The sequence below is a fragment of the Ascaphus truei genome, chromosome 1 (genome assembly GCF_040206685.1).
Source record: "Ascaphus truei isolate aAscTru1 chromosome 1, aAscTru1.hap1, whole genome shotgun sequence".
NCBI lineage: Eukaryota > Metazoa > Chordata > Amphibia > Anura > Ascaphidae > Ascaphus > Ascaphus truei.
The window spans coordinates 365,010,906-365,033,337 of NC_134483.1; the positions used below are offsets into that span (position 1 = coordinate 365,010,906).

Sequence of the window (22,432 nt, forward strand, 5' to 3'; positions counted from 1 at the left end):
CAAATGTTACTAGGTCGACCGGAGATGAGGATTCAGATGGGGGGCCATCACACGCTACCGAGAGTGATGTCCCCTCATCCGACTCTGTTCCTCCGGTATCTATTGCTTTACATACATTTAATGATTTTTGTACCCTGCAAGATATGAATGATCTTTTATCTGAACAGACGGTTGATGATGTTAATATTCCTACATTTTCTGAATGGAATTCAGGCCTAAAAAGGAGTTCTGTGTTCTACCCCACTCATGTCAAGGGTCAATTTCTGACTATGTTTGAAAATCTGGTTATAAGAGACCTTCGTCTTCTAGCTCAGGGATTTTCCCTATCCAATATAGATCATGACAATTTGAATCAAAGTGAACGTTTAGCTTTAAAATCTTTGAAAAATAATTCTGCATTGGTCATTAAGAGTGCGGACAAGGGGGGTGCGGTGGTGGTGCAGGGCAGAGACGGTTACATCAGGGAGGCATTACGCCAACTGGATGATGGCCGGTCCTATCGTGTACTATCCGCCGACCCCACACCGCAATTCTTGGAGTTCCTTGTAGAACTGGTTGACTCAGGTGTTATTATGGAAGTTCTGTCGAAGGACGAGGTTAAATTCATTATTCCATCTCATCCCATTATTCCTATCTTCCACCATCTCCCAAAGATCCACAAGACATTGGTCGACCCTCCAGGTCGTCCCATTGTCTCTAGTATTGGATCTTTGGGAGATGGTCTGTCAAGATATGTTAATGGTTTTCTTCAGCCATTTGTTAGGAAATTGCCCTCATTTATACGGGACTCTGGTGATCTTCTTGATCAGATCAAAAATGTTAAATGGGGTAATGATTACCTGTGGGTAACACTTGATGTTACCTCTCTGTATTCTGTTATACAACATGACCATGGTTTGGCAGCGGTCCGCCAATTTATTGAGATACCAGAAATATCAATTTTTCAATCGGCTTTTATTTTGGACGCTATACACTTTTTACTCACGCACAACTTTTTCACATTTAATGGTAAGTTTTATTTGCAACTTATTGGCACTGCTATGGGTACAAGTTTTGCTCCTTCTTTTGCGAACTTATTTATGGGATGGTGGGAAGCACTTTTTATTTATTCGAGCACTAATTTATTTCGTCACAATATTGTTTTTTATAAAAGATTTGTGGACGACCTAATTATTATTTGGAGGGGGGATGTCACTACACTTCACACTTTTGTATCTTATCTTAATAATAATCTTTATAATCTAAGATTTACATTAAATTTTCATTTCCATCACATTGAATTTCTGGATCTACAATTATTTGTAGACATAGACAAAAAAATCCAAACGGATGTTTATAGGAAGCAAAATGCCAGGAACACCTTTCTTAGGGCGGACAGCTGCCACCCATCCCATGTCATAAAGGCCATACCAAGGGGACAGTTCCTCAGACTGAGAAGGAATTGTTCCACTATGAGTGGTTTCCTTTCTCAGTCTGAGGAGCTTACAAGGAGATTTTTGGAAAGGGGATACCCCAAATCACATTTAGCAATTGCATTTGAAAATGCATTATATACAGAGAGAGCATCATTGTTGCCCACACATCCAATTGGAGATTCTCGCCTTGCTAACAATGTTAAGACAATTGGTATTAAACAGGACTCACATGGACTGACAGAATTAAAAAACAAATGTCCTCTTTTTATTTCACAATTTAGTAAACAAAGTGGAAAAGTAAACTCTATAATTTCAAAACATTGGAATGTCTTATCCATGGACCCTGTCCTTAAAAAATATGTGGATTCTGTTCCTACTTTTGTATATCGTAGAGCAAGAACAATTGGATCTCATGTTTCACCAAGTGAACTCAAATCTTCTGGTCTCAAAAAAACTTTTATCACTAGGGGTTCCTTCAAATGTGGCTCTTGTAGTGCATGTAAACACATGAAGCCTGCCAAAAGTTTTTTCCAGTTTGCCTTGCCACCGCCACATGGTGTGAATATATTACCAAATAAGGAATTTAAGATTAACAGTTTTATAAATTGTAAAAGTCAATTTGTGATTTATCTAATAACATGTGGTTGTGGCAAGAGGTATGTGGGGAGGACGACTAGAGCCCTTAAGGTCAGGATGTTAGAGCATTTAAGGCTCATAAAATTGAGAGACACTAATCATCCAGTCTCAAAACATTTCACTGAATGTGGTCAGGGAGGAATTAATAATTTTTCCTTTTTGGGGATTGAATCAGTTATTTCTAAATCTAGAGGAGGTGATCATATCAACCTTCTGGACCGTAGGGAGGCGTATTGGATCTTCACTCTCCAAACGCGCTTCCCTATGGGCTTGAACATTGACTGGCAACTAACACATTTTTTGTAAACATTTTTGTGATAGACGTATTATGGTGTAATTAGTTGGTAATACAGATTAAATAAGACAATTGTCATTATATTGGACATTATATTCTTGTCATTATAACCTTTGAACCTATGCCTTATCATGCAAATATTATGCTAATATGTAAGCTTAAATTGTTCTTTGATGTATCTTGTGGATAATACTTCATATTTTATAATGGTTGTATTTCCCTGGTTCCTATGATTTAGGTACACAATCTGTGTTATGCAGTATGTATGTGTAATATGTCTTTAAATTTACTTTTCTTGCACATTTTTTTTAATCATGTCTAGAGGTTTTTATTTTTAACTTTTTTTTGTATATAACTTAGTTGCAACACAGCTAGTTTTTTATCCACCTTGTTCATGTTTTTCCTTGATATAATAGTACCCTTTATTAAGCATTAGTTTAGTTTAATATAGCTTTATTTCGTTTAAATATGCTTGTCCAGTTAGCAGCAATGTATTTTGTTCTGCTGGAATGGTCAATAAAGCTTTGTTATTGTGTTCCTATGTTTGCCCACATCCAAAATGGCCACACTGCCTTTGGTACTTCCTTTTGCCCTTAGATCGGCACTGAGTCGCTCTGTTATGACGTCATCAGGTTCTGATTTTTGGCGCGAAATGGCCCACAGGTAAGAGGGTATATAATGGATGTTATCACATTGTGTTTTATCCTTGAAAAAGAACGCTGCGACGTTCGAAATGCATTGGATGGGTCTTTTGCCACATTAAAGTGCCCTTTTAATCATTTTTTTGTTCTGGTTTCTTCCTGCTCCGTTGTGCTGGTGCGCTTTTTGGTCTCCCTTTTCCCTTAGGGGAAGAACCCTGGTGATCAACCAGCTGGTGGCCAGTCAGCTTTGGCACCGGCTGATAGGCATGGGTCCGCCCCCCAAATTTATCAATAAGATCCAGAGGAGATTGATGGATTTTCTCTGGATGGGGAAGCATTGGGTCTCTGTGGGGGTTGCGTGCCTTCCTTTGGAGGAGGGTGGACAGGGAGTGGTGTGTGTCCGCTCCCAGTTACACACGTTCCGCCTCCAATACCGGCAGAGATACCTATTCGCGGATCCATCTCCGCAGTGGTGCCAGCTGGCGACCAGTTTCTTTCGCCAGCTGCGCAGTATGAGGTATGACCGGCAACTGTTTATCATCAGACCCGAGGGTTTAGGAAGAAATCTCTCGGAGCTGCCGGCATACTACCGGGACTTATTAAAGGCCTGGAAACTGGTCTCCGCGACCAGGAAGGAACAGGCGGTGGGGGTTGATTTCCTCGCCGATCCCCTGCTGTATAATCCGGCAGTGGGGCCTCGGATGTTGGATGTTGGCTAATCCTGGCGCAGGTGACCAGAGTCGGAGATCTCCTGGACTATGAGCGGCGAGACTGGGTAGGAGCAGAGGAGCTCGCTCCCCGTATGGGTCTGCTTACTGCCCGCGTCCCTCGTCGTTTGATCCAGGAGATTAAAGATGCCATCCACCCCGACTCACGCACCTTCATCGAGGGGGTTTTGCAGACCGGAGAGCCTTGTCAACCTATCAACTTCAGCTCTCCGGATCTTTGCGTAGAACCCAAACCAAGGCAACCCCCTCGGGCTCCTATCTCCCCAAACCTCAGCAGGTTGGGGGATATGTCCCCGGCATGTTTTCGCGGCATGCCGAGGAAAGTCCTGTATTCTCTGGTGCTCCATATAGTGCACTACCTCGCCCTTGTCACCCGCCCAGATACCATCTGGAGGCGGGTATTTTTTGGGAACGAGGGCGAGAGACCCCGGTGGAGAGAGCTCTATTCAGCTTTGGTTCCCCGTCCCACCGGGGATTTGAGTTGGAGGGTCCTCCACGGTGCACTGAGCACAGGAGAGTATTTGGCACACTTCACGGACTCCCCCGCCGCCTGTCCTTTCTGTGGCGAGCGGGAGTCCGTATTTCACATTTATTTGAGTTGCGCCAGACTGCAGCCCCTCTTGTCCTTCTTGAGGAGCCTTCTCCTGCAGTTCTGGTTAAACTTCTCTCCTCATCATTTTATTTTTGGGTGCCCAGTGTCCCGAGACAATAAGCCTAGGGATCTCCTAGTCAACCTGCTCCTGGCAGTGGCTAAGGTAGCCATTTACAAGACCAGGAAGCAGCGTTTGGAGAGGGGGGTCCCAACGAACATCGTGGCAGTGTTCCGGGCGCTGGTGCACTCCCGTATTCGGGCAGAGTTCACGTACGCTGAGTCCACTGGTACGGTTTCGGAGTTTGCCTCCCAGTGGGCGTTAGGCGGGGTGCTCTGCTCGGTATCCCCCATCATGGGTTCTTCTGAGTTAACCCTTCTTTTTTAAGTGCACTTTTTACAGTGCACTTGTTGATTCCCTTATATATTTGTTTGACTGGTTTTTCTTTGTTCTACTTGGCAACAAGTAGAATTGCTGTTTAACTGAATTGGCCGGCTTTGCCGGCCAATCAGTATTGAACCAGATCAAAATAGGCTGGTTCACTTCGTTGACTCATTCAGAAAGCGGAAACCAGCACTTACCATCAGGAAAAAGTTTATTTTACTGTGGGAGCTGACAAACTCAAATTCGCCACACTTTCATGGCCAATTCGCCACCTTGGGTCTAGGTAATAAAAATAGCGTTTACAAAAAAAAATGTATGCCAAGAAAACTGTCAGTACTGAATGAAGCACAACTCACTGTCACATTATAGAGAAGTGTGGGGAAATACTATGGGTTACATTTTAAACATTGTTAGAGCAAAATTCAGGAAAAAAAACATTCAGAGGAAGCAAAACGACACAGGATCTCTCAGACAGATAGCAATGATTATTTCAGACTGACCTAGATATAATAAAGATAAATAGAAACATATCTTTACCGTGCTATAATTCCTGAAATAGATTAAAGGGCTTTGAGTCATATCCTGGTGAACTGTAAGCAAAAAATCTGCTAACCCCCAGACTTATCCTTGGGGTATTTGAAAATATGTCAGATCCTACTTTGTACGTCTTTTAAATGTACATGTTAAAGTTCTTTAGACTTTTTCTGATCGTTTTTTTTTTTAATTCCAAAAAGGCATCATTTTAGTTAGTCTTCTTGGACTATCTTTTAGTTCATGTCTTTCCAGGGAGGTTATAAACAGATCTGAATATGAACATACTATATGATTGGCAAAATCTAATGGTATAGAACAGGGGTAACCAATTCAGACTTCAAGAGCCACCAACAGGTCAGGTTCTCAGTATATCCCCTGCTTCAACACAGGTGGCTCAATCGTAGACTGAGCAACTGATTGAGCTACCTGTGCTGAAGCAGGGAAGTCCTGAAAACCTGACCTGTTGGTAGCTCTTGAGGACTGGAGTTGACTACCCGTGGTCTAGAAAGTGTTTTTTACTTTATGTATGTCTTTATTTATATAGCGCCATTAATGCACATAGCGCTCCCAGTAGTAATACACGTGACAATCATATACATAACAAATAATACAAATAATAATAATAATGGGAACAAGTGCTTCAGACATAAAAGTGATACTTAGGAAAAGTAGCCCCTGCTCCAAAGAGCTTACAATCTAATTGGTTGGTAGGAAAAACGTTCAAAGACAGTAGATGGGAATTTTTTTAAGTGCTTCTGCAAGGGGCCAAGGTTTGTGTATGAGGTGTAAAGTATCAGCCATGGAGCTACTCATATGCTTTCTTAAACAGGTGTGTTTTCAGGTGGGTCTTAAAGCTGGATAGAGAGGGTGTTAGTTGGATATTGAGGGGAGGGCATTCCCAAGGTGTGGGGCAGTCAGTGAGAAAGGTTTAAGGCGGGAGAGGGCTTTAGATATAAAATGGGTAGAGACAGTGGCGTAGTTAGACATGGGTGGGCCCCCGGGCAAAAACTATTTCAGGGTCCATTAATAGCGACTGTAAAAAAAAATTCTCCCTCCTCATCCTCTCTCTAATCATCAGCTCCCCCTCACCAGCTCTCCCCTCATCATCAGCTCTGCCTCACCAGCTCTCCCCCCTCATCCTCATCAGCTTCCTCACCAGCTCTCCCCTCCTCATCATCAGCTCTGCCTCACCAGCTGTCCCCCCTCATCCTCATCAGCTCCCTCACCAGCTCTCTCTCTCCCCCTCAGCTCTCTCCCCCTCAGCTCTCTCTCTTGCCCCTCAGCTTTCTCTCTTTCCCTCAGCTCTCTATCTCCCCCCTCAGCTCTCACTCCATGCCTACCTTTGGAGGGAGGAGATGATCAGAGGAGCAGCAGGCAGCGGAGCTGTGGCAGCAGACACCGGAAGTTAGAAATACTTCCGGGTCAGACTGCTAGAAGGTGCTCCACCCCTGCCTTGCTGATTCCTCTACCGGCTTCTGTTTGCTGGTGCCCACTGGCGCATACCATCTCCCCTCACCTGTCTCTACAGGGGGGGGGGGGGAGAGCGTGGGCCCCTGGGCTTTGCCCGGGCTGCCTGGGATATAGCTACGCTCCTGTGTAGAGAGAAGACATCCTTGAGCAGAACGCAAGAGCCGGGATGGTGTATAGCAAGAAATTAGGACTGAGATGTAAGGAGGAGCAGAAGAGTGTAAAGCTTTAAAAGTGAGGAGAATTGTTGGTGTTAACTTGCATTAAGCCTTCATGTTTTAGACTGTACATATGCTGCTGATGCACATTTTCATGAAATACTTGTGGGATTTGTGTGCCATACTTATAAAATGTATATATTTACATTTATTCCAAGTCTATTTGAAGCTTTATAAAGTGCGCATCAGTAAAAGTCTGTTTCTCCGACACCTAAGGAAATATTTACTAAACAGTGCTAGATCTTAAGGCATCTTACAATTTACTAATTTGAATGAATGGGCCTTACTTAAGGTATCAAACAAACAAAGGAATGAATTGACCTTAATGATTGAACAGGCGAATGAATGGGCCTTAAGGTACTGCACTCTGTTTTGAAATTAAAGACGGAAGTTATATGAGCCTATATTGGAACAGAATATGTTGTTCTGATCTGCACAGTTATCCCCAGCTCATATTTACATGATGGAAATGTAACAGGCCCTGTGGAACTGCTATATAGTAAACTTAGCAGAACATAAGCGTTCTTTTAAGTTGCCTTGAATTAGATGTTTTCTTTAAATGTTGTTTTAATTAGGCAATAGGGAATAAGCGTTACTTTTGGGATCTAGTCCTGGATGTGACCATTAAGTGAGGTTTCTGACTCCTTCCAGGCAATAGTAGAGATGCATTCTAATCAATTGGGCCATTTACCATTTCTTGTACGTTATAATGTTGATGTTTCCCCAGTAAAAGCAAATGCTTTACTGGTAGCCTCTCCACAAGTAATACATAATGATGTTGGAAGAAATGAAACCAAGCATTGCAGTTCTTATTATGCAATCTGTCCACCAATACATTCATACCAAATGGATTCCATGGGTTAAACACAATATAATGCTTTAGTCCACATGCAGGAAAAAGGTTGTCATTAGTCTAAAATGAACATGCTGCCTTGTACACGGATACCAAAGAATGCTATACAGGTTATATCTCTGCAGCAGGTTCTTTGTGGAAAAAATATAACGGTGGAGTCTGGTAATAGACTCTACTCATATCTGCCATGCTGAACTGGCCTTCAATAATATAGATATTGAACCAACAGAGAGGCGCCTTCCCGATTGTACTGATTTTTTATTTCTTGGTAGGGAAGGGATTAAGATTAAAGGGAAGGAAATGGGGTGCTTGACTTGCAAATCTAATTATTGCCAGATTTAAAGTCTCTCTTCTGCGTGTTGGAGGGTTGTGTGCTTATCCCTACGTAGAATTGCTTTATACTGAATCATATTAACTTGCCAAAGGGAAATCCTACACATGAACTTCTGTTTCAAATGATGTTCACAACAAGCTGGTCATGTAGTGACATTTATGTGCTTGGTATAATTTGCGCTAGTGAGTCAGCAGTGGGGACGCCTACAGCAATGGTACTGAACCAACGATCATATGCTGAACACACTGCCAATTAGAAAAGTCTTCTCTTAATCTGTGACTGGTGCTTTTTCCAACACTAATGATGCGTCTGATTCCCTTCATTCCACTAAGTTTTCTGTTACATATCCATAATTGCTGCTGACATAAATAAGAGAATTATTCTATACGTACTGTATGGTGTGTCCTTTTTAAGGTAGCTATAGGAAATAAAACCAAGCATGTGAAGACAGAACTAAATCCAGTGGTGCATAATGATGATATTCCACTTGTATCTCTTCTGTTCCCACTTCCTTTCATTATAGGTGAATGGGTTTTATTTGTTGGAATGTAACACAATCAGCGCAAGGCCCCCAGACACTGAGCCTGTTAAGGACGAACTGCAGCAAGATCTATAAGCAAATTATATATGGAAATCCACACGTCAATAACTAGTGAATATGAATGGAAATTGGATGGCAAAAAACTATTATGAGAGTCAACAATGTATTCTGCTTTTTCTCCTTAGCATTAAACAACACGATCGGTTTGGGCAGCTGATCCTGACGAACGCCTCTGCAGCAGACACTGGGGAGTTTACTTGCTGGTCCCAGATCTGTGACAGCCACGGCTGCAAGAAGGATGAATCAAAGGCCGGTTCTACGTACATCTTTTTCACGGGTAATGTACTTCAGCTCAATCAACCTAATGAGATTTATTGCCAGATTTATTGCCAGATTTATTGCCGAATTCTTAATTACATACCAATTTACCTCTGTGTTTCCAATGCAATCTCCCTATCATGTTACACCGCACGAGGGTAAAATAAAGCAGTTTTAAAATATAAAGCTTAGAGTACAGGACAGTAGAATATACATTTGAGTAAAGCCCCTTTCAGTAGTTGCCCACAGACCTCACACACACACACATTTAAAAGGTATTGCTGCTTTCTAGATACTGTATGTCTGTCTCCTGTTAGGGACCTGGCTTTGCACTTGGCCATTTGCCAGTAAGACATCCCTGTACAAGAGGCACAAAGCAACTGCTTAATGACTTACGGGTGGGAGGGGATGGTGATGGGATGAGCAAAATCACTTGTGTCCTCATCACATTCATATTCAGCAGTATATCATGCTGTGTAATGTGGACATTGGAACCAACTCTAAAAACGGTGTGATGTTACTAGTAAGCCGTTGGATGTTTTAAATCTGTGCTTTAACAATGTGTCTGATATGCAAATGCTGTCCTGTATTCTGACAAAGTAGCACAATTAGCCAACCGAAAGCTGAGCATCCAGGGGAAGGTATTGATGCTCGGCAAGCAGGCGCACAGTGTTCACACTGCAGGGCTATTACAGGCCAGCCTGCACTGCATCATGGGACCTCCTTTACAATTATACCAAGATGCTCTCTTTCTCCAGTTCACTGCCAGGTTTGTGAGCATTTTTTTTTTAGTAGACATTCTATTTTAGAATTATACCGAGCGCTCTCCACAATTATATATAGTGCACCATGGGGTATGTGTTGACCCGTAGTAGTGCGCAGACGTATTTGCGTTGACAAAAACAGCAATTTTTTTTCTTTTATATGACGCGCAACATATTTATTACAGGTATTTTTACGTCTGCGCTAGTATTCTGCGGTAAAAAACACCTTTATGGTGACGGAGAAAAAAAACATAGAAAATATTCAGGAAAAGCAGCGCAAGCTGTAGATTTCTTAATAAATATACCTGCACGGAGATGCAAACGTAGCTCGGCCCTTAGCGCTTACTCGCTTTATAAATCCCTCACTTTGTCGCAGATCAGTGAACGTTGTGACAAAATAACGATTACATTCTTAAGTATGTTCTTTGATACACCGAGCCCCTTGTTAACCCAATCCCCTCTCTTTCTCCTATTTTATCATGATATACAAGATTATTTTTTTTGTGTGTGCGCTAATTTCCTTCATGATGCTAAAACCTGAAAAATGGGGTCCCAGTAATGGATTAAAATGGTTGCTACACGGAGTGGAGGGGATTGTTGAATTTAACAGCACAGTACTGCATTACAAAGCAACGCACATTGTGGATAATAAAGACATTTAGTTAAAATATAATTCAGTTACCACTTTTTCTAGTAGTGCTTCCCCAAGGCTGGTTTACTAAAATATCCACATAAATATGCATAACATTACAACACATGGATTTCATTGATGGTTACTCTTGTGCAATCACTATATACTAAATGAAAACAATTATTATTACTCCTGTTGTGATGTAAAAAAGAAAAAAAAACACAATCGGGACATTAAAATAGATATTATTGTACGCTGTCCAATTTTCCTTGCTATTGTAAAAAGAAGTCTGTAATAAATAAACAGCATTAAAAATATATGCATTAATCAACCTAAATTATACTAATTGTGAGAGAATCATCTGATCTCGAAGAATGTATTAATTATGTTCAAAGAAAGAAGCATTTTAGTTCAAACTAACCTTCCTGAGAATAATAGTTGCAATGAGTATTCTATCATATAATTCTTTATTAAACGTTAAGAATGCAAACACACTTCTGGTGGGTTATTCTCGATGTTAAAGCTGGGTTGTGTTTGGAGGAGAAAACTTCTCCATTTGATGACAAATATTACTCAGGAATGTATTTATTTATAAAAATGTTTTACCAGGAAGTAATACATTGAGAGTTACCTCTTGTTTTCACGTATGACCTGGGCACATAGTTATAATGACAAATACATGGTTACAAATACATAGTTACAATGAGTCAAATGGATTATACAGTACATTTATATACAAGACATTGCATGCACAGTTAAAAATAATATTTATTATAGGCGTATATAACAGTTACAGACCAGATTAAAATGTGACAGCTTTATTTTTGAATGGTTTCATTGATTAAGCAAGGATAATGTGCATTGCATTAGAGAGCTAGGGAAGTAATTATCATACATCAGCAAACATTAATGGCAAAGAAGGGTGGGTAGCCGTGTTGGTCCTTTCTTCCATCTAGTAACAAATGAGGGAGAGGGAGTGTCACGATGCTCATCTCTAAACAGGAAAGGATTCGCAAGGCTGAGGTAGGATATAGATCACTGACTTGAACCAGGAGATAGAGTCCTGAATTGAGAATAAAATAGGCAGGTTCACATGCAAGGGCCGAAGCATGCATCAGAGGTGCAAGGTCGGGGTCACAGGCAATGGTCGAGGCAGGCAAGGTTGGGGTCACAGGCTGGAAATAAGGCAGGGTAAAGATCAACAGGAACACAGGAGCCAAACAGGAACTATGCTTTGGCAACATCCTGGAGAAAGTCCTGCCTCTTTATAGGTAGGATGCCAGTAACCAAGTGGGCCCCTGCTGCCTCAGTGTGAGGGCAAAAGTGAGTAAGGACTGCCAGGGAACATGATGGACATCATGGCTTCAGTGTAGGTACTAACGGAGCCGACGCCTCATAGGAAGTAGGTGGTATGATATACTTTATTGGACCAACCAGTAGTTGATATGATACAAGCTTTCGAACCTCTCCGGGTCCTTCATTGGGTTACCAAGAGAGGTTCAAAAGCTTGTAACCTACTCCCTCCTTTGTTACTACAAACATGAATGGGTGTTGGAATACTAACGAAATGTTTTATATAGAATTGTGTAAAATGACGATAAAACAGAGCTGTATCAGGGGTGCTAAACAAAACACGATGTCAGCTTATATCAAACCCGGTGGGTGTAATACAGAAACTCGTTATAGTTGTACCTTTCCTACATTCTGATGAGCCGCAGTAAGATCTGATCAAAGAGTAAGAAAAGTAAATGCCTCTGGGGAGGTCCTTCCTGGAACCAAAGTCTTCTACCAACGGCAGTAACATGTTTAAAGGGGGAAATCTAGGTGATTGTTGTTTTTTTCATAATCTTTTAAGTATTTTAAAAGGTTAACATTTTAGTATACAAAATATACAATGACTGATCATTTGATGCCAATAATATTAAAATCAAATTACATAACTTAACAATGTTACTTGTATCTCGTTTTTTTTATTTTAATTTGTAGACCTTAAGGGAAAACTGTGCGTCAGACATAACAGTCTGATAAGATTTGTTCCTTGCTTCCCAAAGCTGAAGTGTTCCAGCAGGATAAGGCAGATATGAAAGTTGTTTGTAATCGAGTTCCAAAGAAATCTGCACCATTGTACTGTTCAGAAGCCATTTTTCAAGATCAGACTTTATATAATACTCTCTCCTAGTAAAATAATGATTGGTGAGATCAGATTAGCTGCTGCCAGATGCATTTGTTCCGGAAAAGGCGTACGGCTGACTTCAGTGGCAGTTAGTCATTTTTTTCCCCTCAACTGTAAGACAGGTCAGCAATATATGGGAAGGTCTCTACATTTTAAAAGAGCACTCCAGGCTACACTATGTTTTTTTAATAGGCTTGAAGCAGGGGGTTTCAGCTCCCTCGTTACAGTATCTGTGTTAATAAAGAGATCAATTAGGACCATGCCACGACAGCCCATTTCTTGAAGTTGATATGAAATAGCCTGTTATTGGCACCTCACAATGCAATGTACAATAAATAAAAACAACGAAATTAGGGAAGAAAGGCAGGAAAAGACAATACAGCACACATTTCCTAAACTGAATTAAAGTCATGACCATTGTTTAACCCTGCTAATAATATCAATACAGCAGATCTCCCTGAGGAAGTTGTTCCATAATTAGGGTTGTTGATTTTTATTATTATTATTGGAAACCAGGGTTCTCCAAGGTGATCAGAATGGATGGTCATGGTGGTGCTAGAAAAGTAGAGCAGACTGATCCCTGTAAATGCTTAAATATTCACATCTAATAGTGTATACAGTGTATATCCAATCACAATCATATTTTGAGTAACAGAAAAACAGAACTACGCTACACAATATAAACCAAATAAATTTGAAGGATACACATATACAGTACCACCGTCTATAAAGATTTTGTCTAAACTCTCCCTGCAGCTGGCCCAGACTCTCACCCAGAGAGAAAAGTCACAATTGGATAGCAAAAACAACCTATAGTGCACAGGAGAGAAGAAAACAAAACATAGTGTAATCTGTAAACACTAGATATACATTCCTGCTATAAAGAATGCACTTACAAGATATCAAATAGGGCAAAAGTAGATGACCTCAGGTTCATGTGTTGATGAAATGAATCCACGCATCCAATCTTCTTATAAACTGGTGAACTATACTATGCTCCCAGGTTATATATGATGAGAAGGGATAAGGAAAGAGAAAGAGAAAGAGAGAGAGAGAGCTCTCAAGTGAAAAACAATTTATTATACTAAAAACAGCAAGGATATATCTGTGACGAGGAAGCCCAACTCTGGTTCTCTCCTGCAAGAGATACTCTCGCCACCTCCTGGACGGACGTCCTGAGCCCTTTCCTCGCGGTGTCACAGTCCACAGATAAAAGCACCCTGCGTGTGAAACGCCTTAGAGTGACAATATCAGTATGTTTTTGTCCATGTTTTTAATATAATAAACCCTTTTGATATATTCATCCCATAACTATTTATAAAATATTTTACCAGGAAGTAATACATTGAGAGTTACCTCTCGTTTTCAAGTATGTCCTGGGCACAGAGTTAAGACAAATAATACATGTTTACAAATACAGTTACATAATGAGCAGGGTATACATTATATACAAGACATTGCATGCACAGTTAAAGATCATTTGTATTATGGGCGTATGAAACAATTACAGACCCCATTAAAATGTGTGATAGCCTTAGATTTGAAAGATCTTAGACTGGTGGTGGATGTAAGAGTCTCCGGTAGGTTGTTCCAGTTTTGGGGTGCACGGTAAGAGAAGGAGGAACGGCCGGATACTTTGTTGAGCCTTGGGACCATGAACAGTCTTTTGGAGTCTGATCTCAGGTGATAGGTGCTGCATGCGGTAGGGGTGAGGTTCTTGTTCAGGTAGCTGGGTAGCTTGCCCCTAAAGAATTTGAAGGCAAGACAGGAAAGGTGAACTTTGCGCCTAGACTCGAGTGATGACCAATCTAGTTCTTTGAGCATTTCGCAGTGATGTGTGTTATAGTTGCATTGGAGAACAAAACAACAAATTGAGTTGTAGAGGGTGTTAAGTTTGCTAAGGTGGGTTTGAGGTGCCGAGCCATATACTATGTCTTATAGTCAATAATTGGCATTAGCATCTGCTGTGCGATACGTTTTCTGACCAGGAGACTTAGGGATTTGTTCCTGTAAAGTACCCCTAGTTTGGCATAGGTCTTGGTTGTCAGGGTATTAATGTGCATCCCGAATGTTAAGTGGGAGTCAAACCATATGCCCAGGTATTTAAAACTAGTAACAGGAGTTAGGGTGGTGTTAGTGTTGGTTGTAATCTGGAGCTCAATCGCTGGAAGCTTTAAAAATTTAGTCTTGGTCCCAAACACCATTGTTACAGTCTTGTCAGTGTTAAAAACAGTTTGTTTTGGGAAATCCAGTTTTCGAATCTGAAAAAGTCAAACTGAAGTATGTGTTGAAGGTCAGAGAGGCTATGGCTGTGTGCATATAGGATTGTGTTATCTGCATACATGTGTATTGAGACTTCGTGACAAGCTGTGGGAAGATCATTGATGAACACTGAGAAGAGTAGGGGCCCCAGAACAGAGCCTTGCGGGACGCCACAGGTGATAGCCAGGGGGTTAGAGTTAGCGCCAGAGATGGACACATGTTGGGATCTACCAGATATGTAGGACTGAAACCAGTTTAAAGCATGCTTCCCTATTCCAGAGCTCTGGAGTTTGTTGAGCAGGATACCATGATCAACAGTATCAAAAGCCTGAAGCTGTGCACTGTTTTTTTCCCCCTATTGGGGTGTTTCATATACTGGATTGTATTTACCAGGGAGCACGCAGAGCAGGGGACTTGTGTGAGATTGAATTTTTCAACTACAAGCTACTGCAGCATATTTTATTGCTGGACCCGGCCAGAGATGACGTCAATCTGATACGAGAGAGAGGCTGGAGGTCCCATGAGGGGTTTACCCAGGAGCAGAGACGCAGAGTGCCGAGAGACCACCGCTGACCGGAGCCAAAAGTGAGGACAACACGGATATCCTCTACTCGACACCACCAGTGCCTGGCGTGACGGGCCAGTCGAGACCTGTGGCCAGATAGGATATACAGAGCGGGGCACTTCAAGGCATACAGGATTTCACACAACATAACTCTCTCTGTTTTCAGCCTGCTCCACAAGCCATGAGTACAGACTCTCTTGGAGAGTAACTGCATGTGATTACACAGCAGACCCCTGTCCCCTGTCCCCTGCTAACACAGATTAGTGAGGAACTCTTGAGCACTGGATTTTTTGAGATCTTGCTCTGACACTATCTATCACAGTCCACAGATAGTCCGTATACCGATGGCAGGCACTCAGCTGTTAGAGGAGGCGACCCGCGTCTCTTTCCGCCGGCGTCTCCGCATACACTGACTCTTCCGGTCACGTGATTGTTCTCCTCGCGTCTCACGAGATCTCCTCAGAAGGTAGCAGGAAAGCTACAGGAAAGCTTCAGTAGTCGCAACTCGACCTCTCACGGCTTTACCTTGCTCTCCACCCTACTAGTTTCGCCATCGGCTTTGTCAGGGGCATGTGTAAAAGCTGCTAGCCCTATCCCTATATATACCCTTTACTTGATTAAGCTAATTGATATACATAACTATCAAACATGCATCTCATGCACATTGATCACGGGGATCTGTAAATTAGAGCTCATGAACAGACAACATAAGTAGATGTATACAAACATAATTAAACATTAAACCACATGCAGATAATAGTCCATACAGTAATACAACCTAATTAATGAGATACAACCTAAATAACTGAAATGAATTGAAATAGATAAATATATAAATATATCTCCTCAAATAAAAGCAACCTAGAATACTTTTAAACCTATATAAACACACTAATAAAACTATAAAAATGATACTAAATCAATATCCAAATTCAATCCTTTTGGTGCTAAAGTTTTTAACTTAAAAATCCAAGTGGTTTCTAGCCGATTGATCGACAAAACTCTATCCCCACCTCAGTAATGTGATTTAGATACTTCAATACCAAAAAACTTCATACCGGTTGGATCTTTATTGTGACATAATCTAAAGTGGTTTGAAACACTGTGTGTGTCCAAACCAATCCTGATATTCCTAATGTATTCTGACATTCATGTTTTGAATTTCCTCTTGGTCTGCCATACATAGTATTGATTACATGGACAGATCAAAAGATAAACCACGAATGTAGAATCACAGGATATAAAATCTAGAATTTTATACCTTTCACCAGTATGATGAGATACAACTTCTTTAACTGAACCACTGGTTAAAGTATTGCTTTTACAACTGCTACATGTCATACATTTGAAGAAACCCATTGGTCTTTTGGTAGCAGTTAACCAATTATTATTATTATTATTATTATTCACATTTTTAATCTGGCTAGGGGCTATTTGGTTCTTGATATTTCTAGCCTTGGTGAATATTATTTTAGGGTTCTGAGGCAAAAGCGTATGTAATATTGGATCCTTAGTCAGGATCTCCCAGTGTTTAGTCAGTATGTTTTTAACCTCTGTTGATTGACTGCTATACTGAGTGAAAAAGGCAAATTCACTATGGTTAGTTCCATTATTTCTATCAGTATTATTATATTTGATGAAATCTGATCGAACTACTGCTTTTGATTTCTCATAAGCATAGTCAATGATCTCTGAGTTATAGTTTGTATCTCTAATTTTATTTTTTTAAATTTCAGCTTGTGTTTCGAATACGTCCATATTTGAACAATTTCGTCGCAAACGGCGAAATTGCCCATAGGGAACATTACTAAGCCAATTGGGATGATGATTACTATTGGCTAGCATAAAATTGTTCCGTTCAACTGTTTTATTGAATGTTTTTGTTTCCAGCTTCCCCTGGTCTACGTAGATAACGAGATCCAGAAATTCAACCTGTTCTTTACTGTATAAAGTATTGAAAACTAAATGAAATGGGTTTTGGCTAAGATAAATCAAAAAGGCATCTAGAGATTCTAAATCCCCCCTCCAGATGAACAGGATATCATCTATGTAGTGTTGGTACATGACCAGGTTTGCCCCAAGGTCCGCTCTTCATATATAACCTGGGAGCATAGTATAGTTCCCCAGTTTATAAGAAGATTGGACGCGTGGATTCATTTCATCAACACATGAACCTCTTCATCTACTTTTGCCCAATTTGAATTGATATCTTGTAAGTGCATTCTTTATAGCAGGAAATATATATCTAGTGTTTACAGACTACATTATGTTTTGTTTTCTTCTCTCCTGTGCGCTATAGGTCGTTTTTGCTATACAATCATATTTTGCCAGCCTAACAGACTCATATACAGGCGCAACATTTAAAGTGACAGTCCCTCCTAGGAACAAAGTCGTTTCAAATGGCAGTGACATGTTTAAAGGCTTAAATCTGGGGGATTAATTGACAACAAAACCTGACACTTCTACATTTAAAAAAAATGTATTTATAAGTTAGTTTATTTACACGAGGAGCTAAGACTTGGAATGGGGTTTGATGGCACTTGATTTGTGTAATGTCACTGTGAAAACTCTTGTTGATGAACCACAGCCCCCTTCTCTCTCTCTTCCTTTATCTTTATTGACTCTGATAAGAACTGGGTGGGCTAAGGGTAAAAAAACACTTGCCTGACAAACACTCCAACTAATTTTCAGAGAGAGAAAATAAACAAAATCTTTGCTTTTAGCATGGATTACTGTATATTTGTCTAAGGCAGGGGATTGCACTTTGTCAATTTAATTAAAACAATAAATAAAGTGCTTCACAGTACTTTAACTAGATAAGTGCAAAGTGACCCAGTTATTGCAAGCTCACAATTTTAATTTACTTTGGTTTATACTTGAGGAAATGTTTTATAATTTTTTGCTCGACCTCCTTCATTACATTGTTCTACTCAACATGCAATGACATCACACAATGACATCATGCAAAAATTAGCATCCAAAGAAGTAATCTCCCCAAATGTCAGGTAGTAGTGCAACAGACAAATAATTGGATTAAAAGGCTTTTTGGTGGATTTTGTAAATATTAATTGTAAGTGCCATCTCTTCTCTAATAATTATTGTCATCATGCTTTGCTAAAGGTTTATTTCCTTTCCTGTTGTAGATAAAGGAGAGTTATTTGTTCCCTCTGCCGGTTATTTTGAGATAGTCTACTTGCACCCTGATAAACCTACAATCATTCCATGTCGAGTGACCAACCCATCAGCAAAAGTAACGCTCCACAGGGAATTTCCAGCCGAGGAGATCAAGGCAGATGGCACAGATATTATTTATGATGTGAAAAAAGGCTTTGTCTACCTACAGCCCAAGGCCAACCACACTGGAGTGGTATATTGCCGAGCAGAAGTCAGAGGAATGCCACAGATTTCAATTAAGTATCATCTACTCTACGTGGAAGGTAAAACCAGAGCTTTCCGCTTAGTCGCTATTGTATAACAATTCTACAGATCTCTCTTCTGTCACCTTTGTGTTAGAGGTATTTTATGCCAGTGGAAGTTGAACTAGTATAGTAAAACAGTAACCACTCCTTATAGCACCACTCCTCAGAAAATATTACAAAGTCTGCCCCTCCTAGGTGTTCTGGAGCCTTTGTAAAATGTGATGCTTATTCCAGGAAACTCATTGCTAAATAGTATACCTCTTATCTTTGTACACTATGTACTGCTTGCAGCTCAGAGCCATTGTTATTACTGTTGGCAATTTATTATAGCCAAAAAATGAAATCTCATTTTGAACGTAGTTTCCCCTTCAGACAAAAGATTATTATGGGCAAATGTTCTAAAAACTGTGGACTTAAATATTTGAGGCGGGTGGTAAGTGGACAAAGATTAGGCTGGAGTTGATACACACTGATTACAAGGATCCATGCAGAGGCGAAACAGCACAATGTCACACATGTCCTGGTAAAATGTCACTGTGGGGATGCTTCTATGAATTATACCATTTAGTGAAGATGAAAATGATCTATATTTTTACCACAAAGGGCCAGTGGCACTAACATTAGGAAGATAATGATCATTGATGTACTATACCATGGGGGTCTATTTTCCAAGACAATTCTGGGACAATACATTTCCCAGGAGAAAGTCCCGTTAAAAAAAAAAAAGAAAACAATTGTTATTTTTAACAACCTTTCCCCCTAGAATTGCACCACATTTGCCTTGCTACATACAGTAGACACTTATAATGCATATGGAGTAAAGCTCAGGATAAGAACACAAAGTCCCTCTATCTGCTCAAGTATCAATTCTAAGATTTCCATTGGAATGTTTAGCATACACTATATTATACATTGTTTTAGCTGCTTGTTAGAAAATCATTATTTGAAAAGTGTAGGGAAAAGAACAACTTAAAAATCCTGTGACCCGTCCCAATAAGTAAGATACATTACAATTGAAATATAGTTGAAAGTCCCTGAAATGACACTTTTATTTGCTTTAAAGTTGAGTAAAAGTTTGACCATCTATAACATGATTGCCGATACGCCATCAGCAATCAGTACGACAAGAAAGCCCATGAAAATACCATACATATCGTTTTTGTCAAACTAAAGCTGAATGGATCAGATTAAAATTGCAATTAATGGAAAACTGTATTGATCATTCATTTGACGACCATGGTACATTATTTTACATCTGCTTTAGCTAAAAAAAAACAAAAAAACATTGCATTAATTCACAATGAAATCTATTAATTACAAAACAGGAAAATGTAAGACATTGAATATTCAGGGATAGATGTTTTTATGCTTAGTGGTGACAGACCTTTAAATATATATCAAGTATGTGTGCTAGGTAGCACCCCACACAAATGTGGTAACACAAATAGTGTAGGTAGAAAAATGGTGCAGGGGAAAAGGGAGGAACCTCAGGGTAAATCACATAAATATGTACAATGGTTCCCGGCACACAATCAGAGCCAGACAAGTGGTCAGTAAGAAAAATAATGATTTGTATTGAAATATAGATGCAAATATAGAGCCAGTCTAAATGCAGGTCTGGAGGGAAATCCTAATGGATGTATTTGCATCTATATTTCAATACAAATCATTATTTTTCTTATTGACCACTTGTCTGTGTGCTGGGAACCATTGTATACATTTAAATATGTATCTACTGTTGAAGAATTATAAAGCAAACATTAACAATGAAAGATAACACATTGCACACAGTGGTGCTTTCACTGCATTGCAATTGCACAATTACTTTTTTAACCTCTTGGATTTTTATGTACCAAAGTTGACCATACCGTTCGCTGGAATCAGGCACTATTTACAACACTAACAATAGGGCACTTTTATGATAGTCCCGCTGCCTGCTTAACAAACAGGTTCAATGGAGGCTGAATAATTAACCTACAGCACAATACACTGTATGTTACAAAATGACCGTGCAATGTTGTGGAATTGATCTGACTTTACCAATATCATTAGCATTTCTACTCTTGTATTTATTTTTCTTGTTTAGTTCCCAGTGGCCCACCATCTGCAACGATCACAGCCTCCGTCAATAAGGTCCGAAGTGGAGGCGATTTCAGTATCTTCTGCACAGTGCTTGGAGAGCCGGATGTAGAAGTAGAATTTACATGGATATACCCAGGCCAAGAAGTAAGACAAGCTTCTTAAAATTCAACTAACAGGATGGATAAGTCTGAGAGACAACCGAAAACATATGCAAAAGATCTTTTTACAACTACATTTTTCTGAGTTAGACCTCTGAGCATGAGAAAAACTATGATCGCTAGAGATGGGTGAACCGGTCTCAATGTGATCCTCAGATTTTCGAAGGTTGTTCAGATCAAATCTGATCCGAACGCTGAAATCCGAAGTCGGATTTCAGCAACTCGAACCTTGTGCGGATTCTTTAAAATCCTTCCATGGGGCTGGAATTCTCGGATTTCAAAGAATCCGATGTCAGATTTAACGGAAATCTGGTTAACGGAACGTGTATATATCAAATGCAATGTCGCATTTTTCATATCCAGATGCTGTATATCGGATCCGGATGGTGTTTATTGGATTCCAAATCTGCCTGAACGGATTTTCAGTAATATTTAAAAAAAAACACACACACAATCGGCCTCTTTGAGACTGAACTTTGAAGATCCGCAGCTCAAAGGAACTGGCCAATGCACGTCAGATTTGCAGAAAAGTTAAGTGGAAAACGTGCCCATCTCTAATGAACCAACACTTGAACAAGTGACCACCTGGGGTCACCATAAGCCCTAATAATTGCACTCAAAGTTACACTGTACGGATAGGCACAGGGTAGGGGTGGAAAATGGTGTAAATAACTAGGACCACAAGGAGGGTCCACTGATCCTAGACCAAAATGCACAAACGGCAAACCACGACTGATTTGCTAACTGACATCAGCTGTTGCGTTGCGTTTGTATCCATTATATATGTGTTGTGGATATATGGGGACATCTAGATAAGTGTCTCATGCTGTTCTACCTTCTGGTGGTAATTATAACCTATGTTTCATCATAGTCCACTGTGGATTATACATAATCGTTACTTCACCATATACCTTCTACCCTTGGATATTTGATTCCTATACGAACGGAGTATATATATTTATACTAGTTCATGCCCAGAATATAGCCGTTTCCTTCACTGAGGATTTTAATATCCTGTGTGTTTATGTTTCCTATATATGTCGTTTTTAATGTGTTTTTGTCACTATGAGATTTATTAAAACTTTATTATTTTTTTGGTTTTATCTGCCTTTGTGCATTTTGGTCTAGGGTCAGTGGACCCTCCTTGTGGTCCTAGTTATTTACACCATTTTCCACCCCTACCCTGTGCCTATCCGTACAGTGTAACTTTGAGTGCAATTATTAGGGCTTATGGTGACCCCAGGTGGTCACTTGTTCAAGTGTTGGTTTATTATTATTTCCCTATGCACCAAGTTTTTTATTCATTCTATTGCGAGGTGAGCGACTGGTCACCATGTGTATGTAAGTCCCATCTCTAATGACCATGGCTTTGTCATGCCATCAGAGTTTTAACACTTAAGTTAGTATAACGTCTTTACATTTCT

The 22,432-nt window shown here is 40.1% G+C and overlaps 1 protein-coding gene across 1 annotated transcript in view; it reads left to right on the forward strand.

Moving 5' to 3' along the window:
- The window catches only part of PDGFRL (platelet derived growth factor receptor like), a 154,044-nt gene that overhangs the window by 117,750 nt on the left and 13,862 nt on the right, over positions 1-22,432 (forward strand). The window contains exons 3-5 of the mRNA XM_075610087.1: positions 8,822-8,973; positions 18,493-18,786; positions 20,855-20,994. Of these exons, the coding sequence (XP_075466202.1) occupies positions 8,822-8,973; positions 18,493-18,786; positions 20,855-20,994 (586 nt within the window). The remainder of the gene's footprint in view (positions 1-8,821; positions 8,974-18,492; positions 18,787-20,854; positions 20,995-22,432) is intronic.